Here is a 23,246-nt window from a genome sequence, read left to right on the forward strand (position 1 = left end):
TCACTTTTTCAAGAATGTGTTCGAGGAGAAAAATAAGGTTTTTATGTCATAATTTGTTTAATGTCCACTAGAGAACATTATATTAACCTAAAATATAAGAAGTGTGTATTCTTTCCCTAAATAAAAGCTACGAAATTACCTAATATTATTTACATATATATGGCAATTAATGATTATGAATAATAAAGATTTGATAACAATTTTTGCATCATTCTTCATTTTGTTTAATTTTATATTATTAAAAAAAACAATCACATTGACCATATAATAAAAAAATTAGATTTTTTCTTATATGTTATATTTTTAATTTTTTAAAATGACTTTAAATTACAAAAATGAGGAAATCCTATATGTTATATATTTTTTTAAATGACTTTAAAATACAAAAATGAGGACATCTTATATTTTATATTTTTCTTATATGTTAGATTTTTTCATATATGTTATATTTTGAATTTTTTAAAACGACTTTAAATTACAAAAATGCTAGTTTTCCTTAAGTATACGACTAAAAACATTAAAATGACATGTATCAATTCGATGGTTGATTTGAAAGCTTTCAAAACCATATGGAAGATAAAAGTCAAAATAATTCAACTGTGAAAACAATACTGTTCATTTTTTTCAAGAATGTGTTCGATGGAAAAAATAAGGTTTTTATGTCATAATTTGTTTAATGTCCAATCTGATCAACCCATGATGTATTAATTATAGTTCTGTTGCATTATTTTTAATAAAAATTGATCCGATCCATCGGAAAGAAATTATATAATAACAAAAAATATTTTATATATATAAATAAAATGATCAAATATATAAAAGAAACTATTGATAATATATATAAATAAACTCACCCTGCGCAAGGCGCATATCTTATCCTAGTATGCATTAAGCTGCTGAGGGACTTATAACTGATCGATAGACTGTCCACGTCGGATGATTAAATCAGTCAATAGGACATTTTCATTTTGCCACGTCACACCAATTTGAGCTGTTTTTTTACATGATCCGTAAGTCGTAAATATTGGCCCATAAGCCCAATCCAGAAACCTAAAACGCCGAAGCTTGCTAAAACCTATCCATTAAATTAAACTCTGTTTCTGGTACGTTACTTTTTTGTTTCAATAAACTTTTCGTCTTCTTCTCTTCCTTATTAACAAGCTTCTCCTTTGAAGTCTCAAGGGCTCTTCCATCTCGAGTTCTGCTTCTCATGCCGTCTAAGACCTCTCTCGATGCCGCTGCATCTCTGACTCCACCACTGCGCCTCCGACTACTCTACGCTGCGCCTCCTCCTTTGCGAGCGGCTCCATATCTCCTCCTCGGCCTCAGTATCATACGCGACTCCTAATTTCTTTTGCTTCTCTTTCTGTCGCCGGCAATCGTGGCTAATCCTCTTGGATCTGCTCTGAGGTATTTTAACCAGATTTCTGTCTCTTCGTTTCGTAATTGAGATTTTGATTATAATTTTTATTTACTTCTCTTTCTTGTGTTTTCATGTTTGTTCAGATTATTTTTGATTATCAATCGTGTGTCTGATGATCTGTTCGATTCTGATAGATTTCTCTGATATTCTTATTGAATGATCTCGATGCGGTTTCTGATTCCAGGGAAGTTATCGACAGATATAGTGAATGGGAGTATTAAATCACAGATGAATGGACAATACTATGGATCCTGAACTCATGTTTTTACCGTTGGAAAGATGATTTTGAGGATGGATCACAACGGCTTCAGCCCCAAAACGAGATTCAGCCTCGCTGCTTCTTCTCTTGCTGTAGCGACGTTGGTTGTCCCCATCTTCTTCCCGACTTGGCCAACGAGAATGAGAACAGTAACAGAGGCTCATCAGATCGTGATCTGGTAAGCATCGGCAGTATCGGTTTTGTAGTGTTCTTCTGCCACCTTATCTCACATCCATATGAAAATAAAGTAATTAGCTTTACGATTTTCTCGCTTCATAGTGATCTGTTTTTTGAGTGGTTAACAATTTTGCAGATTTCTGTCGGCATGCGGTTGGATCCTAACGGTAAAATCGCTGTGGAATGGGACCCCGTTGGTGCATTTTACTTTTCAGTGCCTCAGATACCTTAAAGTTTTGAATCTTTGAACTGATTTTCTGGAGGAGATTTGTTTGACTAATATGTATGCTTTGTATAAACTAGCTGATGCAGATGCATGTTGAATTTAACGAATTTGGTGGAATCTCAATGTTTGATGCAACTCTTGCTTGGGACAATGAAACCGTCTTGGACGCTGTAGAATGTTATTGAAGCACTTTAGGAGACTATACTTTTTGAGTTGAGATTGACTCTTCTCCTGTTTCATTACTTCTTAGTGTTTGCTAATCTTTTCTGCTCGCTCTTTTTAACCTGGAATTTTGCTTCACTGCAGTTCTACAACAAATTGTCTGAGTGTTTTTTTTTACGCTCAAGCCAACCATCTATGATGAGCACCAATAACATTGTGCTTCTTAAACGACAAAAATGAGAGCATTCTCCTTTTTTATATATCAAAACTTATTTTTCCTATTTGAATTTGTGTGAATATCAAATATTATAGAATCTTTTTATGTTTTTATAAACTATTTAGTGGGTAGGATATAATATAAGAAAGGAGAATGCTCTCATTTTTGTTGTTATAGTGTTGCGTCTAGGTTTCTCACATATTTGTGGTATTAAAAATCTTTTTAATAGTTGGCCAAGATACCAAGATTGAATTCAGAATACATAAACAGTTCATTCGATGTTGGAAAGTTTCTCTTAATTGTATTACTTTTATTATAATCTTATGAGTTGTAGATGGGAGGTTAAGCTCTAATTCATGTATTGTATTTTACTTTTATTCTTTCTTTGAAATATTATCAAAGGGATATCATCTGGGTGAAAAAAAATCCCGTAGAAGTTGTATATCCCACTCCTTAGTATCATTCCTAATAAAAGATTGAACAACGAGTTGAAGTAGTCTGTATACAATGTGATCAGCAGGTCTAGGTGGTCGAGCCACTACATCTGGAACCCAAGATTCACTCCAAACCCTTGTATCTTGACATGTGCCTATCGTTTTGCGTAAACCCGATATGAGTAGAGGTTTTGCTATCATGATACTACGGCATCCATAAGATGGTGAGTATGTACGCCGATCTTCCAAAGGAGCGATCTGATTATTATCACATGTTTTAAAAGGAAGACATCATATATTTGTTTAACCACTTAAATATTGACGAAAATACATTTTCAACTTGTTCTAATATTTCATAGTAAATATATTTAATTTTTAGATGATAATTAATGTTCAACACGAAAAACATGTATATAAATGTGTTTATTGAAATAGTAATACTCTTTATTCTTTTAATATTTTTTTTTGAGTTTGCTAATTTAAACGATGATAAAAATAAATAACTGATTAATTACAATTAAAATTACATTAATTAGACAGGCAACAATAAACCTATTATTAATCGTTACAATTTAAAAATATACTTGTTTGGTTTTGTATACATTATTAAATTTTAAAAATAACTAAACTATTATAATTATTATATAATATTTCTTTGAAATCGGTAAAATTTGTATTAAATAAGTTATTTGTACAAATTGGTTTTTGGTACAGGTTTTGTTAAAATGAAAATTAATATTACTTTTAATAAAAATCGTTTTTATATATAAATATTTTTTTTTGGTTTATGAACTTTTTAATTAGGATTTGAATAAAATACAATTAGCATAAAACAATTTTTTTTATATATTTTTAGGTTTATAATTTAAAAAGGACAATTACAATCTAATCTTTTTTTATTTCTTTACATTTATCTTTTCTTCATGATATTAAGAAAGGAAAATTAGTATTTTTTTTATCGGATATCCCCGAAGGGACAAAGGAAAATTAGTATTAAATAAATTATTTGTACAAATCGGTTTTGAAATAGGTTTTGTAAAAATTAAAACTACGATGACTTTTAAAAAAAAATAATTTTATTATAATAAGATTTTCCGTATTGAAGAAATTATTTTAAAATTCGTTTTATTTTACTTTTTTTGTCATCATTCGTTTTATTTTAATAATAATTTAAAAAAATCATTTTATTATAATAAGATTGTTTTTTGGTTTGTTTTGACATTTTTAGTTAGGATTTGAATAAATGAAAATTAACATTATGCGAGTGGAAATATTTTAAAAAGGAAAAAATATGATTTTCTTACAATTATCTTTTATTTTATTATTATGATAGTTGAAAAATAGGAAAATCAGTGTTAAATATTTTTTTAACACATGATACAGTTTTATTATATAATTGTCATATTCGCGATCATGTTAATTAGTAAATTTGACGAACTAAGCTTTATATAGATGTTTTGTAAGGAATTTTTTTAATTTAACTTATATTTAAAAGTAACAGAGGAAACAACAAACCTGCTTGCTCATACAACTCAGCAGCACCTCTCCAGTCAGCATTCCATCTAGTAAGCGTGAGTTTTGTCCTGTGAGCAAAATGAATAACGAAAGATGCTTAGAAGGATGTGAAAAAACAAAACAACACTATTTTGAAAGCAAAGACATACTCCGGATCAAACTATAACATTGCATACTCATCATCAATTTCTAAAGCCAAGACATTTTGAATTTCATATGACTCTAAAAGATGTATTTTTCATTTCATAAACTAGCAACTCTCCTTGATTCTATAAAAATAAAGAGGTATTCTTAAACATAAAGCAATCTCAGCTTAATCTGTTCCTAAGCAACAGTTTACGAGATCCTAGATTCACCCTTCACAACAAAAACTTCGATCGAATCATAAGAATAGATCACGACTAGAGGTGTCAAATGGGTGAGCCGTCCAATGCTTGCCCATGTCCATATACAAACGAGTTTAATATGGACTAACCCATTTTTCCCATTGGTTTTTATTGGACAAAATTTGGAAGACCATTAAGAAATGGTCTTTATTGATTTTGGGCTTTATGGACGTGAAATGTCTAATGGTCACAAACCTATGGTTTCTAAAATTTAAGTTTTTCCATTAAAATGGTAAAATCGATTTTTTCGCTTAAATTTTAATATCAAATTTTTCCGTCAGAACCAGAAGATCGAGTTTTTTTGCCAAAACCGCAAAATTGAGTTTTTTCTTCAAAACGCAAAATCAAATTTTCCCGCCAAAACCGAAAAATAGAGTTTTCCTGCTAAAACCGCAAAATCAATTTTTCTCGCCAAAACCGAAATTGTTGTACTTATGAACTTATGTATTATTGTACTTATGAATTTATGGATGAATTTTAATTTTATGAACTTGTATATGTAATTGTAGGCTTATCAATTAAAACTTTCTTATATGGTCATTATGGACCCCATGGCAAAACCGAAAAATCGAGTTTCTCTGCCAAAATCAGAAAATCAAGTTTTCCGCCAAAACCGCAAAAATGAGTTTTTCCGCCAAAACTGCAAAATCGAATTTTCCCGTCAAAACCGCAAAATCAAGTTTTTTCCGCAAAACTGCAAAATCGATTTTTCCCGCCAAAACCAGAATTGTTGTACTTATGTATTGTTGTACTTTTGAATTTATGGACGAATTTTAATTTTATGAACTTGTATATATAATTGTAGGCTTATAAATTAAAATTTAAAATTTTCTTATATGGTCATTATGGACCCCATGGGACCCCATGGCAACCCATGAAAATATGGGTGTTAGTGGGTATGGTTCTTAATGGATATGGTCACTCTCTGTCCAGAAAACTATAAATGGACAAATAGATATGGGCTAATGGACATGGGCTCGCCCAGTTTAGAGCTCTAATCACGACAAGTTTCTCGATCACTGTTACGTAATAAAGGAAATATGATCTTACTAGATCGAGACTGTATGAAAATCCACCAGCGTTTGCCTCTTGATCTCCTTCTCTCTCGCGTTGTTCTTGCTCGCGTCGGTGAAATTGAAGTGGAAACAACATTTCTGGTTATCTCGTCGCCATCGTCATTGGTCTAGTCTCCGTCGTCGTGTTGCTGTCGCCGTCATCACATTGTCGTCACCGTCGCCGTCGTCTCGTTGCCATCGCCGTCGAAGCTTTCTCTCTCGAGAAAAAAAGATTGGAAATTAGATTAGATTTGTGAGAAAGTTATTTTTGTCATTTACTCTTTAATGAAAGTGATATTTTGTGAAAATGTTCTTATGAGTGATGGTAAAAGTAAAAAATAGTACCAAACAAAGTACAGTTGTGAAATTTGGGGAAATTACATTTTCACCACTTTCATACTATTACTTTTCATTTTTACCACCACTAAAAATCCATTTTCAAAAATACCTTATTCATTAAGTGACAAAAGACTCTTTTGCCCTTGTTTTTTATATATATAATAAATAAATATTTAAATAAATAAAAATCTAAAAAATAAAAATAACATTTTTTAATTTTTTTTTTAATTATACAAACTCCACGTTTAAACCCTAAACCATAAAACTCAACTCTAAACCCTAAACCATCAATTCTAAACTTTTTTTTATAAATACGAACCCTAAACCCTGAAACACCAACTCTAAATCCTAAACCCCGAAACATCAACTCTAAACTCTAAACCCTAAACCTTCAACTCTAAACCCTAAACATCAATTCTAAACTCTAAAAAGTAAACTCTAAACCCTAAAAAATTAACCCTAAACCCTAAAACAACAACTCTAAGCCCTAAACCCTAAACCTTAAACTCTAAACCCTAAACATAAACTTTAAAACCCTGAAACATCAACTCTAAACCCTAAACCCCAAAACATCAACTCTAAACCCTAAATCCTAAGCCTTCAACTCTAAACCCTAAAACATCAACTATAAACCCTAAACCCTAAACTACAACCCTAAACCCTAAAACATCAACTCTAAACCCTAAACGTAAAACGTAAACCCTAAACCCTAAACCCTAGAGTTGATGTTTTAGGGTTTAGATTTGAAGGTTTAGGGTTTTTGGGTTTAGGGTTTACATTTAGGGTTTAGAGTTGATGTTTTAAGGTTTAGATTTGAAGGTTTATGGTTTTAGGGTTTAGGGTTCGAATTTTAGAAAAATATAGTGTTTAGGGTTTAGAGTTTACGTTTAGAATTTAGAGTTTATGTTTTTGGGTTTAGATTTGAAGGTTTAGGGTTTATGGTTTAGAGTTGATGTTTCGGGGTTTAGGGTTTAGAATTGATGTTTCATGTTTTAGGGTTTAGAGTTGATGTTTTAAGTTTCGATTTAGGGTTTAGGGTTTACTTTGATGTTTTAGGGTTTAGATTTGAAAGTTTCATGGTTTAAGGTTTAGAGTTGAAGATTTAGGGTTTATAGTTGATGTTTTAAGTTTAGATTAGTTAAACTTATGTTTTTTTGTCAAAGTTAATTCAAAGGTTATAAATGTCTTTTATCCTTATTTAAAGATGAGGGTAAAATTAATTAGTGTAAACATGAAAAATGGTAATTTAAAAATGGTATTTTTGGCAATTTCCCGTGAAATTTCCCCCAATTACAATCTAATCTTTTTTTAATTTCTTACATTTATCTTTTCTTCGTGATACTAAGAAATGAAAATTAGTATTAAATAAATTATTTTTACAAATCTGTTTTGAAATAGGTTTTGTAAAAATTAGAATTACGATGACTTTGTCACAGTCTTATTATATAATTGTCATGTGTCGCGATCATGTTAATTAGTAAATTTGAAGAACCAGATGTTTTGTAAGGAATTTTTTAATGTAACTTATATTTAAAAGTAAATTTTATTAAATATTGTAGATTTTTTTTTATTTTTTTACTAATATTTAATATAGATTTGATATATATTAAATTAATTTGTATAAAACTAATAAAAATGATATAAAATTGTATAATTATCAAAAATTTAGCCTAAATAATATTTATAAAATATATAGATATATAAGAAACTAATGATCTTACGATTAGATATTTAATTTTTTTTTAAATTGTAAAATATTTTGTAAGATTTAATAATACAAATTGTATAATTATAAAAAAAAATATTTTGAAATTTGAAATGTTATATATGAATGTATTTATTTTACAGGTGATGTATGAGCTAATAACATATTTAAAAAAAATTACCATAAAGAAATATCAATATTAAAAGTAATATATGAATTATTACTATATTCTAATAAGTTTGGAAAAAAATATAAGACAATATTAAATGAAATTATCAATGTTATATTTCATTTCAGTAGTCATGCCATATTTGTTTTGTGAAATTGATTGTAGAGAAAATATATGGGAAAATCAATTTGTAAAATATAGTCTAGGGGGATTGGAAAGGAAATATAAAAGATCCAATTGAAGAGAAAAATAAAATATTTATTGAAAAATATGAAAACCTAAAATAAGGAAAATAAGAAGTGCACACAAAAGGAGAACTGCACACATACGAAGCGCCCACACCCCCTCGGGGCCGCCTTGTCTAAGCTCTGGTGGTCCGGGATCCATCATCGGCGTCTCTACCGCTGAAGGGAAGACGCGGTCGCAAGAGGAGTGGGTGTGGTGGGCCTGTCGTATGGTCAGTTGTGATCTGGTTCCCGGGAGACAGAGGCTTGTACAGATCTGTCGACGCCGGTTTTATCTCCGAGGGGTGGAGGCTTCGACAGCTCCGCCGTCGTCGGTCAAGTTTCCGGGATGTGAAGGTATGTTCTTCCTTACGTCGCCGGCTGTGGTGGTCCGTTACTTTGAACTTTGGTTCCTTTATGTGTGTGAGCTGTTTGGCTCGCGGTTAAGTGGGTATAATTGGATCTTGGATCTCAATCGGATGAGGAATCGTTGACATCGGTATATTCTCTCCGAGTAGAAGAAGGAAAAGCTTCGATGATAGCTGTGCTTCTAGTCGGGAGCCCTGCATGTTTTGAGTTCCGGCGAAGCTAAGAGCAAAAGTGTGGTGTTTCTCCGCCGCCTGTCCAAAGTGTTTGGTGGTGCAAAGTCGGAGATGATCTCACGTGGTCGATGAACTCTCCGGCGTGAAGACTTGGCTGCGGAGAACAACTACGGAGGTGTGGAGGCTCTGCAGGTAAGGAGCTCCGCCGAAAAATGGTGTCGGTGGCCGTCTCGATTCGGCGCGACTAGGGCGAAATGCCCGCCTTTGTGTATTGGGCCGGTTGGGCCGTGCTTTCCCTTTTTGGCTCCGGCCTGTTCGTTGTAATTGCCCGGTTTGTATTATGGGCTTTTGTTTCAGTACGCTTGCACTTGGGCTTCGGCCATGGGCTTGGCCCGTTTCGTTATTAATAAAATTATCGACGAAAAAAAAATAAGGAAAATATTTGTAAAGAAAAAAAGGAAGCACCTACTTTTATATAAATCGAGGGTGAGAGATGAGCAAAATCCTAAACATAAAACAGCGAGTCAAATTAAAAACGGACCCGGTGATGATGATGAGCCGATGCGACGCCGAGGAAGATCCATCACAAACGAAGAAACGGAAGCAGTCTCCGAGTAGTGGGCTGCCGGAAGAGATGGTTCTAAGTTGCCTGGCCCGCGTTTCGAGATCGGAACACGCTTCCTTATCTCTCGTATCCAAGCGGCACCGATCTCTATTGACGACCCCTGAGTTGTACAAATTCCGAACCCTTTTGGGATGCACAGAAAACCTCATTCATCTATGCTTACGCATCCCTCCAGATCCAAACCCAGGCTGGTTCACCCTCTCCCTAAAACCCCTTGATCGGCGGCTGGTCCCAGTGCGGTCTTACTTCTACCAGCCTCTGGACGCAGCTTCCATGGTGGCCCATGGTTGCGGGATCTACGTCATGGGTGGAAGGATAGGCGGAAGAGCCTCGTCCAGTGTCATGTTCCTGGATTGTCGATCTCACACGTGGAGCACTCTCCCCTCCATGGGGGTGCCTCGATATTCAGCTGCGTCTGGTGTGGTGGACGGGAAGATATACATACTTGGAGGGTGTGATGACCGTAACTCCAGCAGGTGGGGAGAGGTTTTCGACCCAAAGAAGCAGACTTGGGATGCCCTGCCGATTCCCCCGCCTAATTGTAGTCGTCCCTCAATGTGGGAAAGCATAGTGATAAAAGAGGACAAGGAGGAAAAGTTGGTTGCTATCAATGGTGCAGGGGCATGTGTATCCTACATACCAAGTGAAAGCAAATGGAAAAAAGGGAATAAGAAAACTTCCCAAGTTTATAAGGGTTGGCACGTGATAGATAATATCGTGTATTGCAGTGCCTTAGGTGGGCGGATATTGTGGTGTGAGGCACATGAATGGGAGAGGCCCGTAACCACCCATGTGATGGAGTGGAGAGAGGTGATGGGCTTGGAGTCTCTCAGGGAAACTCTCGCTGCCTCCAAGCTCGTCAACTATGGTGGACGCTTGGGGGATCTCTGGGAGTCCAACAAACCGCTGATGCAAGCTGCAGGATTTGAGATAACTGAACTCGATGAAAAATTCCCGGGCACAAACTGAGCAACTCTGGTCCCAACATGTTGATCTTCTGGGACGTGCTTGCTCCTCGTAAGTTAGAGATTTGGTGTGCGGAGGTCTGTTTGGAGAGACACAAGGACACATGCCAGATTAGAGGAAACATTTTGTGGTCCGAACCTGTCATGACACTGGATCCTCCTCCTCCACATCAGCTTCACTGTCACATTTTGTATACTTCACCTCTCAACCTCTGAGTACCAAAACCTCCTTTATCTATGTTGGATTTGTTTTTCTCTCTATTTGTTATTAAGTCTCTCAAATAATTTTTTTTTTTTTTCTTAACATTTTGTGTATCCAATGAATTTTTATCTGGACATTTTTCTTTTCCTTGTTAACCATCCCATGTTGTTCCTATGTACTGGAGTGGTGATACAAAGTATCATGACTTAGCAACACCGTTAATCGAAAAATTTCAGCTGTTCATGTTTCTTGTTTTGAAACGTTTCGGCACAGAGAAAGTTTGATACCTTCTTGAAGGTTTGTTTAACTGAACTCTCGTGGCACTTAGCAGAAACAAGATGGAAAAGTCATCATCAATCACTAAGTTATCCCACTTTACTTGCTCTCTTTTTCTTTTTCACAAAGTTAAGGCAATAATGTTGTAAGTTGTATTTCACAAACTCTTTGCTTTGCCTTCAAATCACATTGCCATCTACTTCGTAATACAGATCTTAGGATTTAAATCTTAAATTATTTTTCTGTATAATTGTTTGTTTCAGATAATTTTTGAAGAATCTTCAGCATATTGCCTCAATGGCTAACAAGAGTGACATGTAAAGAAGATATACATTGTGGTTTTGACATTGTTGAGATGTGTTTTGTATATGATTCAGGACCTGAATTGTGATATAGTTTTCAGGAAGGCTTTGACTTCTTTAAGCTTTAGTGGAAGAACCACGTCCTCTGAAACTGCATCAACTATGGAAACTGAATCCGAATCAGACTTGCAAGATTATCGTTCTTGCGCTTTTGATTATCGTTCTTGCGCATTTACACCTTCAAGGTTTACACAAGGTCCTCGGACCATTGCTTCAGTTCTGTCTTTTTACTTCAAGATTATCGTTCAATTAATGTTTGTAAGTTTGCCTCTTTCATGTCTGAATGTTTTAATATGATCTTGAAGGTGTGATGCTAGGGAGTCTGGAGATCTTGACGCTTCTAATGAAGAGGCACTTGACGGAATACTTGGATGATTCGGAAAAGGTAATTCTTCAATGATTTCTCAGCTGGCCTCGTCAGGAAGGGTTAAAAGGATATTTGCTCATTGCTTAGGTTAGATGGAAGAAATGGAGGTGGTATATTTGCTATTGGACGTTGTTAGGATTTAAACCTTTGCCTAGTGCTTTAAACTTAGATTGAAATCAATATCAAAAGCTCTTCCCTTTATACACTCAAAGAAAACTGTTTCTCAAGAACAACTATAGAGATTACAACCAATGATTAACACAAAAACCCTAACACTCGTAATTGCTTAATCTCTTGTTATCTCTCTCTTATGCTCTTTTGCTCTGTCTCTCGGATGATTTCCTTTTGGGATACCCTTAAAGCCACGATCACCTCTTCTATATATAACACCATCAACTTCTTAAGTTTCCTTTTCCTTGTCGTCTTTGTATCTCGTCTTTGGTCGACATAGCAAAACTAACGTTTCCTTTTTGATTATGCAGGGATTCATTATTGGGCTGGAAACTTAGAGAGATGGGTCAAGACAGAATTGGGCCTTTAACTCTACAATCTCCACCTAAAGCCCAGATTGCTGTCTCTTCCAGTCACCATCACTTCGACGACATCGACGCTTTGTTCCTGCTCCTTCCTCTGCGATCAGAAAACTGATCTGAAAAGCTACCTGTGATAAGTTGTTGAATCACTTGTAGTCTCATCTTTCCTGTGTGACTTCAAGCACCAAACAAGAAATGAATCTCTCTCAGCTCTTTTTTTTTCCGAGAATCTCTCGACGGTGATGACGTCTCGCCGACGAATCCTTCTGTCTCTGGCGAGTCCCGTTTCTTCACCCTCTCTTACCTTGATTCTTCACAACGACAACCTTTGCATCTCCAATGAAGATGACCTCTGACCAGAACCTGTCTCATCCGGTGAACTGTGAATTGTTGTTTCTCCGACCTTCACATCGATCCTTGTCTTTAATCCCCTCCATGGTATTTCTCTGCAACTCCAATATGTTCCGCGCCATTGACCTCGTAGTGATCAAAAACCACTGATGTCATTTAATCGCTTATCCTATTCCTATGTAGGATAGCGATACAATCTTCTCAAATCTCAAGCTCATTCCTTTACCAAATTAGACCATTCTAATCGCAACACCAACATCTGCATTGTGCTAGACCATTCATCTCCAAAGAAGCTCGCAAGTTCTTCTTGGTGACTAGCAATCTATTTTTCCATGTTGGTGTTGATAAACTCAATCCATGTTACCGGCCGTACTGCAGCTTTCCGGTAAGATTCTATGAATTTTGCAGCTTGATAGAGTTTTGATTATTCCCGTTTGTAGTTGCAAAGCTTTACCCTCTATTGAATTTTGACAGTTCTTCTTGCGTTTCCAGTGACCCTTTGGAGACTCTTCTCTTACTTCGACAAACCCAGAAACCTCTTTCCACTTCTCTTTCTCCTGCTTAAGATGATGCCTGTGATGTTATACTAATTTGGTGATCTACTTTGATTTCCCGGTTCTGATACTCGTCTCCCTTCAGCTCTCCTTGGTGATTATCCTCCACCATATCAGCTGTTTAAGACGTTCTCCCCTCTCCGGTGATCTGTTTCTTCTTTCCCCGACCTAGATACTCGTCTCCCTTCAGTCTCCTTGGCTGTTTAAGACGTTTCTCAGGTCATCCCTTTAACTTTAAATTTCTTTTTAAAGTATATTTCTCATCCGATGCTTCAGAACTTTTGAGTGAACTTTCTTGTGTTTCAGCTGCTCCACCTTGAGCTAAAACCTCTGCCTCCCATCTATGCTCACATGTAACTCTTTAAACTCCCCCTTGAGTTTTCCATTATCAATATAAACCTGAAACTTACTTGCTTCTCCTCCTCTGTCTCTGCGAGCTTGAGACAGCGTTGATAATGGAGTTACCTGGAGCGTCTTCCTTCTTAGGCGGAATCGCAGCGAACCTGAAGCTCCTCTCCAGGTACTGTGTTGATTAATACTCCTGCTCGATTTTCATTGGAATGGTTCTTAGATAGTGTTATATTCTCCTTGACTCTATCTCCGAAGATACCCTCTCCCAATATATGTGACACTTTTCTCACAACGCCATTCCCGAGTCTTGTATTCACGTATTCCCCTTTTCCAACCTTCTTCCAGTCTTCCTCGTAGTCTTTAAATTCTTCTTTTGTACTAAGCTCTTTAGGTGCAGTCAAAACATGTGCTAAGAGATCACCATCTTTATGCCTTACTTCTTTTCCAAAAAATACATCATCCGTTGAAGATTCTGTTTTCTGAGATTCTTCACTGCTCGCCTTAGACTCAATTTCTTCTGATTTTTCTGTCAAGAAAGAGTCTCCACCTTGAGCTGATGAGTCTTTTGTTTCAAAACCATATGGAGTAGGTCCCTGAATCAGAACTTTTGCGAACGTCACCGTTTTTGACGTCTTCTTCTTGATTATTTTCTCCACTCTAGGCATATTCTTCTTACTCTTAGCAATTGTGCCTTGTAGATAATAAACTCCCTTGTGATATTTTCCTGATATCACCCTCTTATTATCTTTGTAGAAGTGCACCATAAAATTGCTTCCTTTGTACAACCTGATTTTTCTTACATTCCATAAGAAATTAAATTTCTTCTCACCTCCGGAATGTACCTGACACCTGTGAGTATCACTTCAGAGCCATCTGAATTCCAAATCTTTATTTTCCCAATTCATTTGATGTCACATTGAGTGTTATTAGCCATTAACACTGAACCACCACTGAACTCTTTGAGATCAAACATAACCTCCTTGTTTGATGTACTATGATAAGAACATCCAGAATCCATGATCCATTCTTGCTTAGTGTCTTGCACACTAGTTGTCAACACTAACAGTTGCTTCGGCTCCGTCGCAATGTTTGCAGATTCTCTATGTCTCCTTTCAGGACATTCTCTTTTCCAGTGTCCTTCTCCACAGATAAAACAACTTGTATTGTTTTTATCGAACCTTTGCCTTGACTTAGATCTGCCCCTGCCGTTAGATTTTCCTCTATAACCCTTTTTTCTGATCTGCCCCTTGATTCCACGTACAAACCCTCTTCATCAGACCTGGATTTATTCAGCAATCATTTCTCGTTTAACTCCACTTCCTTGGAGTATGCTGAATTAATCACATCGTTCATGGTAAGAGTTTCTTTTGCCGTCCCGTAGAGCATGTCAACTAGTGAATCATATTGTTGGGGCAAGCTAGATAGAACTTGAATTGCCTGGTCTTCATCGCTGATGTTGATGTTAAGACTTGAAAGATCTGAAACTAGCTTGAGAAAAGTATCCAGATTTTCTTCAATACTCTTGTGATCATCCATCTTGAAGCTCGCAAACCTTTGCTTCATGTAGATCCTATTAGGAAGTGTCTTTGTTTGGTAATCTCTTTCCTAGGCCTTCCAAACCCCTAGTGCAGTTGTTTCCTTCATCACCTTACGCAGAACCAAATTTCCTAGGCTCATGCATATTAGATTCTTTGCCTTTTTATCCTTCAGTGGATCTATTTTGACTTCTGGAAGTTCTTTGTCTTTGGCCTTGTCTGTATCAGACGCCGTGACCGTAACTTCTTGAATCGTAGAATCTAACCCTAGAAGCTCTAACTGCATTAGCATCTTGTACTTCCATAACCCGAAATCACTTTTTCCATCAAATTTCTCAACCTTGAACTTTCCGAACTCTACGGATATCGATTCCATATCTCCTCCTAGCACTTGCAATCAAACCTGGATTGCTCTGATACCACTTGTTAGGATTTAAACCTTTGCCTAGTGCTTTAAACTTAGATTGAAATCAATATCAAAAGCTCTTCCCTTTATACACTGAAAGAAAACTGTTTCTCAAGAACAACTATATAGATTACAACCAATGATTAACACAAAAACCCAAACACTCGTAATTGCCTAATCTCTTGTTATCTCTCTCTTATGCTCTTGCTCTGTCTCTCGGATGATTTCTTTTTGGGATACCCTTAAAGCCACGATCATTTCTTCTATATATAACACCATCAACTTCTTAAGTTTCCTTTTCCTTGTCGTCTTTGTATCTCGTCTTTGACCGACATAGCAAAACTAACGTTTCCTTGCAGGGATTCATTATTGGGCTGGAGACTTAGAGAGATGAGTCAAGACAGAATTGGGCCTTTAACTCTACAGACTTGTTGTGCAACCAAAAGTATACATGACACCCCTGGTACCCAATCAGTATGTCAACATTGTTTTGTTTCATAACGTTTTACCTTTTTGCACGTTTTTGAAAGCATATGCTGCAAATCAAAATCATTACCTTTCAATCTGATTTATAATCTTTTCTATCAACGGACTACTTTCGTTTTTAGTGATATATTTTGAGTCTGATTGTCCTGACTCTCTTTCTGCAGGCTCATCAGGCATAAAAGTAAAAGATGAAGGAACATGAAAAATTCATCTAGTAGGCTCACATTATATCTCTTCTGCATTTCCTTTAGATACCTCTTTACTTTTACTTTCGTTACTTGTTCTCATTACTATTTTCTTTGGAGGCAGCAGTTTCTCTTTTGTACATAGATTCAACATATTATTGCTAAAGTATAAAAAAGAGTGCTCTGATTATAGATAATATATACAAAGAAAAACCGCAGATTGATGAACAAAGAGATCGATATTGACTGACTTGTAGCATTTTATTGACGATTTAGTCTCATTGAAAAGATCAGAAAGAGGACGCAGAAATATTATATTATATGAAAATTGAAACTAGAAGAAAAGGAGAGAGAACTTTAAAATCAAATAATTGTCATTCATAATTCGAATTATTCCAAATATTCAGAACATTTAGACTTGGAAATAATGTAATGGACAATTGGCACTGTTTCGATTGGAACAATGCCGTGCTCTACCATCTCTGGAAAAGCCTCCTCTGCTTCGACCAACTTACCACTTCTGCAGAGCAAGAGAATGATGCTACCATGAGTATAAGAATTTGGCTTCAACCCCTTCTTTTTCATTACTTCAATGAGCTTCCAGACCTTTTCAAGTTCCCCAAATCTACAGTATCCATTTATCACTGTACTGTAACTTACTACATCAGGGGTATAGCCTTTCAACTCCATAAGAACGAGTAGATGATGAGCTTCGCGTATCCTCCCAAGTTGACAAACACAATGAATCACAATGTTATAAGAAGCAACATTCCAACAAACACCCACCTTAGGAAACTCCCTAAACACTACAACAGCCGTTGCAGTTTTTTTATCACACTCTTTCGAAAGACGGTCAAGGTAAAGGTTACATGAATCAACAGAGAGAACCAACCCGTAATTCAACATCTTCTCAAACACTTTCCTAACTTCACGTACCATCCCAAACTCAACTAGTACTTGGAAGAACACATCGAACACATTCGGATCCGAGCCCCAGTCCTTGTAAGTATACACCAAAAGCTCAAAAAACTGTACAAAGGAATCAGCAACACTCAGCTTCGGTCTCTCCCAGAAGCTCCTTATCATAGAATGAGCCACTCTCAAATCCTTACACGCCACAGCTAAGTGAGTGACAATGCAAAGGCCTTCAATAGTGGAGTCTCTACGGGAGCGTGCCCATTCAAAGAAGTCAAGAACCAAGCTGTAATCAGACCTAATCTTCATCAGAACCCAAACCAAGTGATCAGTCTTGAACTTGCATTCGTAAGGCTTTAAGCTACGCCTCAGAGGCTCAGCGCGACGAAGCTTAATCACATTGGCGATTTGGTGGACGAGTTCGGTGTCTCTCACTGAAGGTTTCTTCGGGGAGTAATCAGGGAAAGGTCTTGTGGTGTCAGTTATCGTTGAGGAAGAGAGGTTACGAGCGTTGGGGATGGATTGGACCGAAGAGTAAAGAGGTGAATGAAGTTTCTTGTGGCGAAGGTAGTACCTTTCTTCATTACAAAGTATAACAGAGGGATGATTCATCGTTTCATCGAAAACCCAGAAACACGTCGCGAGCTAAGTTTAATTGCTTGCTCGAATCGAAAAACCCTAAAATGAAGAGGAAGGTGGCACACTGTGTGCAATTGAGAACGACGATTGATTTGGGGATTTTGTGGTTAAGACGGCGTCAGCCTGATTTATAAAGTATAAAAAAGTAATTTATAAAGTTTAAAAAAGTAATTTAAAAACGAAAATATATGTATATATAATATGATTTCGTAAAAAAGAAAAGTTCAGAAAATAATAATATTTCATTTAAAAGATATTTTTCACTAAACCCTAAACCAAAATAGCACTAAATCATTTTTGTTCTCAAACTAACATTCAAGGTCAAAAGTCACAAAATAGCACTCAGGGGGTGAGGTTTAGGGTTTATAGTTTAAGGTTTAGAATTTAGGTTTTAGGGTTTAGAGTTGAGAAGTGAGGTTTTGGGGATAAGATTTAAAATTTTGAAAAATAAAAAAATTTATCTTAGAAAAGCTTTTGGTGAATCTTTTTTAAAAACAATTTTGTTCACCAAAAGCTTTTCTAAAATAATTTTTTTTTATTTTTCAAAATTTTAAATCTTATCCCCAAAACCTCACTTTTCAACTCTAAACCCTAAAACCTAAATTCTAAATCTTAAACTCTAAACGTTATGAAACAAAAGTTTAAACGTTATGAAACAAAACAATGTTGACATACTGATTGGGTACCATGGGTGTCATGTATACTTTTGGTTGCACAACAAGTCTGTAGAGTTAAAGGCCCAATTCTGTCTTGACTCATCTCTCTAAGTCTCCAGCCCAATAATGAATCCCTGCAAGGAAACGTTAGTTTTGCTATGTCGGTCAAAGACGAGATACAAAGACGACAAGGAAAAGGAAACTTAAGAAGTTGATGGTGTTATATATGGAAGAAATGATCGTGGCTTTAAGGGTATCCCAAAAAGAAATCATCCGAGAGACAGAGCAAGAGCATAAGAGAGAGATAACAAGAGATTAGGCAATTACGAGTGTTAGGGTTTTTGTGTTAATCATTGGTTGTAATCTCTATAGTTGTTCTTGAGAAACAGTTTTCTTTCAGTGTATAAAGGGAAGAGCTTTTGATATTGATTCCAATCTAAGTTTAAAGCACTAGGCAAAGGTTTAAATCCTAACAAGTGGTATCAGAGCAATCCAGGTTTGCAAGTGCTAGGAGGAGATATGGAATCGATATCCGGAGAGTTCGGAAAGTTCAAGGTTGAGAAATTTGATGGAAAAGGTGATTTCGGGTTATAGAAGTACAAGATGCTAATGCAGTTAGAGCTTCTAGGGTTAGATTCTACGATTCAAGAAGTTACGGTTACGGCGTCTGATACAGACAAGGCCAAAGACGAAGAACTTCCAGAAGTCAAAATAGATCCACTGAAGAATAAAAAGGCAAAGAATCTAATATGCATGAGCCTAGGAAATTTGGTTATGCGTAAGGTGATGAAAGAAACAACTGCACTAGGGGTTTGGAAGGCTTTGGAAAGAGATTACCAAACAAAGACACTTCCTAATAGGATCTACATGAAGCAAAGGTTTGCGAGCTTCAAGATGGATGATCACAAGAGTATTGAAGAAAATCTGGATACTTTTCTCAAGCTAGTTTCAGATCTTTCAAGTCTTAACATCAACATCAGCGATGAAGACCAGGCAATTCAAGTTCTATCTAGCTTGCCCCAACAATATGATTCACTAGTTGACATGCTCTACGGGACGGCAAAAGAAACTCTTACCATGAACGATGTGATTAATTCAGCATACTCCAAGGAAGTGGAGTTAAACGAGAAATGATTGCTGAATAAATCCAGGTCTGATGAAGAGGGTTTGTACGTGGAATCAAGGGGCAGATCAGAAAAAAGGGTTATAAACGAAAATCTAACGGCAGGGGCAGATCTAAGTCAAGGCAAAGGTTCGATAAAAACAATACAAGTTGTTTTATCTGTGGAGAAGAAGGACACTGGAAAAGAGAATGTCTTGAGAGGAGACATAGAGAATCTGCAAACATTGCGACGGAGCCGAAGAAAACCGTTAGTGTTGACAACTAGTGTGCAAGACACTAACCAAGAATGGATCATGGATTCTGGATGTTCTTATCATAGTACATCAAACAAGGAGGTTATGTTTGATTTCAAGGAGTTCAGTGGTGGTTCAATGTTAATGGCTAATAACACTCAATGTGATATCAAAGGAATTGGGAAAATAAAGATTCAGAATTCAGATGGCTCTGAAGTGATACTCACAGGTGTCAGGTACATTCCGGAGGTGAGAAGAAATTTAATTTCTTATGGAATGTTAGAAAAATCAGGTTGCAAGTACAAAGGAAGCAATTTCATGGTGCACTTCTACAAAGATAATAAGAGGGTGATATCAGGAAAATATCACAAGGGAGTTTATTATCTACAACGCACAATTGCTAAGTGTAAGAAGAATATGCCTAGAGTGGAGAAAATAATCAAGAAGAAGACGTCAAAAACGGTGACGTTCGCAAAAGTTCTGATTCAGGGACCTACTCCATATGGTTTTGAAACAAAAGACTCATCAGCTCAAGGTGGAGACTCTTTCTTGACAGAAAAATCAGAAGAAATTGAGTCTAAGGCGAGCAGTGAAGAATCTCAGAAAACAGAATCTTCAACGGATGATGTATTTTTTGGAAAAGAAGTAAGGCATAAAGATGGTGATCTCTTAGCACATGTTTTGACTGCACCTAAAGAGCTTAGTACAAAAGAAGAATCTAAAGACTACGAGGAAGACTGGAAGAAGGTTGGAAAAGGGGAATACGTGAATACAAGACTCGGGAATGGCGTTGTAAGAAAAGTGTCACATATATTGGGAGAGGGTATCTTCGGAGATAGAGTCAAGGAGAATATAACACTATCTAAGAATCATTCCAATGAAAATCGAGCTGGAGTATTAATCAACGCAGTACCTGGAGAGGAGCTTCAGGTTCGCTACGATTCCGCCTAAGAAGGAAGACGCTCCAGGTAACTCCATTATCAACGCTGTCTCAAGCTCGCAGAGACAGAGGAGGAGAAGCAAGTAAGTTTCAGGTTTATATTGATAATGGAAAACTCAAGGGGGAGTTTAAAGAGTTACATGTGAGCATAGATGGGAGGCAGAGGTTTTAGCTCAAGGTGGAGCAGCTGAAACACAAGAAAGTTCACTCAAAAGTTCTGAAGCATCGGATGAGAAATATACTGTAAAAAGAAATTTAAAGTTAAAGGGATGACCTGAGAAACGTCTTAAACAGCCAAGGAGACTGAAGGGAGACGAGTATCTAGGTCGGGGAAAGAAGAAACAGATCACCGGAGAGGGGAGAACGTCTTAAACAGCTGATATGGTGGAGGATAATCACCAAGGAGAGCTGAAGGGAGACGAGTATCACAACCGGGAAATCAAAGTAGATCACCAAATTAGTATAACATCACAGTCATCATCTTAAGCAGGAGAAAGAGAAGTGGAAAGAGGTTTCTGGGTTTGTCGAAGTAAGAGAAGAGTCTCCAAAGGGTCACTGGAAACGCAAGAAGAACTGTCAAAATTCAATAGAGGGTAAAGCTTTGCAACTACAAACGGGAATAATCAAAACTCTATCAAGCTGCAAAATTCATAGAATCTTACCGGAAAACTGCAGTACGGCCGGTAACATGGATTGAGTTTATCAACACCAACATGGAAAAATAGATTGCTAGTCACCAAGAAGAACTTGCGAGCTTCTTTGGAGATGAATGGTCTAGCACAATGCAGATGTTGGTGTTGCGATTAGAATGGTCTAATTTGGTAAAGGAATGAACTTGAGATTTGAGAAGATTGTATCGCTATCCTACATAGGAATAGGATAAGCGATTAAATGACATCAGTGGTTTTTGATCACTACGAGGTCAATGGCGCGGAACATATTGGAGTTGCAGAGAAATACCATGGAGGGGATTAAAGACAAGGATCGATGTGAAGGTCGGAGAAACAACAATTCACAGTTCACCAGATGAGACAGGTTCTGGTCAGAGGTCATCTTCATTGGAGATGTAAAGGTTGTCGTTGTGAAGAATCAAGGTGAGAGAGGGTGAAGAAACGGGACTCGCCGGAGACGGAAGGATTCGTCGGCGAGACGTCATCACCGTCGAGAGATTCTCGAAAAAAAAAAGAGCTGAGAGAGATTCGTTTCTGGTTTGGTGCTTGAAGTCACACAGGAAAGATGAGACAAGGAACATGACTACAAGTGATTCAACAACTTATCACAGGTAGCTTTTCAGATCAGTTTTCTGATCGCAGAGGAAGGAGCAGGAACAAAGCGTCGATGTCGTCGAAGTGATGGTGACTGGAAGAGACAGCAATCTGGGCTTTAGGTGGAGATTGTAGAGTTAAAGGCCCAATTCTGTCTTGACCCATCTCTCTAAGTCTCCAGCCCAATAATGAATCCCTGCATAATCAAAAAGGAAACGTTAGTTTTGCTATGTCGACCAAAGACGAGATACAAAGACGACAAGGAAAAGGAAACTTAAGAAGTTGATGGTGTTATATATAGAAGAGGTGATCGTGGCTTTAAGGGTATCCCAAAAGGAAATCATCCGAGAGACAGAGCAAAAGAGCATAAGAGAGAGATAACAAGAGATTAAGCAATTACGAGTGTTTTTGTGTTAATCATTGGTTGTAATCTCTATAGTTGTTCTTGAGAAACAGTTTTCTTTGAGTGTATAAAGTGAAGAGCTTTTGATATTGATTTCAATCTAAGTTTAAAGCACTAGGCAAAGGTTTAAATCCTAACAACGTCCAATAGCAAATATACCACCTCCATTTCTTCCATCTAACCTAAGCAATGAGCAAATATCCTTTTAACCCTTCCTGACGAGGCCAGCTGAGAAATCATTGAAGAATTACCTTTTCCGAATCATCCAAGTATTCCGTCAAGTGCCTCTTCATTAGAAGCGTCAAGATCTCCAGACTCCCTAGCATCACACCTTCAAGATCATATTAAAACATTCAGACATGAAAGAGGCAAACTTACAAACATTAATTGAACGATAATCTTGAAGTAAAAAGACAGAACTGAAGCAATGGTCCGAGGACCTTGTGTAAACCTTGAAGGTGTAAATGCGCAAGAACGATAATCAAAAGCGCAAGAACGATAATCTTGCAAGTCTGATTCGGATTCAGTTTCCATAGTTGAAGCAGTTTCAGAGGACGTGGTTCTTCCACTAAAGCTTAAAGAAGTCAAAGCCTTCCTGAAAACTATATCACAATTCAGGTCCTGAATCATATACAAAACACATCTCAACAATGTCAAAACCACAATGTATATCTTCTTTACCTGTCACTCTTGTTAGCCATTGAGGCAATATGCTGAAGATTCTTCAAAAATTATCTGAAACAAACAATTATACAGAAAAATAATTTAAGATTTAAATCCTAAGATCTGTATTACGAAGTAGATGGCAATGTGATTTAAAGGCAAAGCAAAGAGTTTGTGAAATACAACTTACAACATTATTGCCTTAACTTTGTGAAAAAGAAAAAGAGAGCAAGTAAAGTGGGATAACTTAGTGATTGATGATGACTTTTCCATCTTGTTTCTGCTAAGTGCCACGAGAGTTCAGTTAAACAAACCTTCAAGAAGGTATCAAACTTTCTCCGTGCCGAAACGGTTCTAAACAAGAAACATGAACAGCTG

At 36.6% G+C, this 23,246-nt stretch overlaps 2 protein-coding genes and 1 long non-coding RNA gene across 4 annotated transcripts; 2 read left to right on the forward strand and 1 right to left on the reverse strand.

Annotated features, from left to right (window-relative positions):
- The first annotated feature begins 955 nt into the window (after window positions 1-955).
- Window positions 956-3,358, forward strand: LOC106404582. Of its 2 annotated transcripts, XR_001281027.3 has the most exons (4): window positions 956-1,410; window positions 1,608-1,860; window positions 1,996-2,297; window positions 2,392-3,358. It is a non-coding gene; the product is annotated as an uncharacterized LOC106404582 (long non-coding RNA). The 2 variants fall into 2 exon arrangements; XR_001281026.3 differs by lacking the exon at window positions 2,392-3,358 and having other exon boundaries at window positions 980-1,410; window positions 1,996-2,322.
- A 6,169-nt stretch (window positions 3,359-9,527) lies between these two features.
- On the forward strand, window positions 9,528-10,427 carry LOC125590452 (putative F-box/kelch-repeat protein At3g24610). The gene is made up of 2 exons (XM_048764023.1): window positions 9,528-9,734; window positions 9,765-10,427. Exons 1-2 carry the CDS (start codon window positions 9,732-9,734, stop codon window positions 10,425-10,427), a joined length of 666 nt encoding a protein of 221 aa, XP_048619980.1. The 5' UTR covers window positions 9,528-9,731.
- Window positions 10,428-16,387: 5,960 nt separating this feature from the next.
- Window positions 16,388-17,558, reverse strand: LOC106428665 (pentatricopeptide repeat-containing protein At1g05670, mitochondrial-like). Its single transcript, XM_022714092.2, has one exon. The coding sequence runs from the start codon at window positions 17,556-17,558 to the stop codon at window positions 16,422-16,424; it is 1,137 nt and encodes a 378-aa protein (XP_022569813.2). The 3' UTR covers window positions 16,388-16,421.
- Between the last annotated feature and the right edge of the window lie 5,688 nt (window positions 17,559-23,246).

This window comes from Brassica napus, chromosome C7 (assembly GCF_020379485.1).
Source record: "Brassica napus cultivar Da-Ae chromosome C7, Da-Ae, whole genome shotgun sequence".
Taxonomy (NCBI): domain Eukaryota; kingdom Viridiplantae; phylum Streptophyta; class Magnoliopsida; order Brassicales; family Brassicaceae; genus Brassica; species Brassica napus.

Bases quoted from the DNA above. Each gene is read 5' to 3' on its own strand.
- LOC106428665 (XM_022714092.2), bottom strand. From the start codon at position 17,558: ATGAATCATCCCTCTGTTATACTTTGTAATGAAGAAAGGTACTACCTT.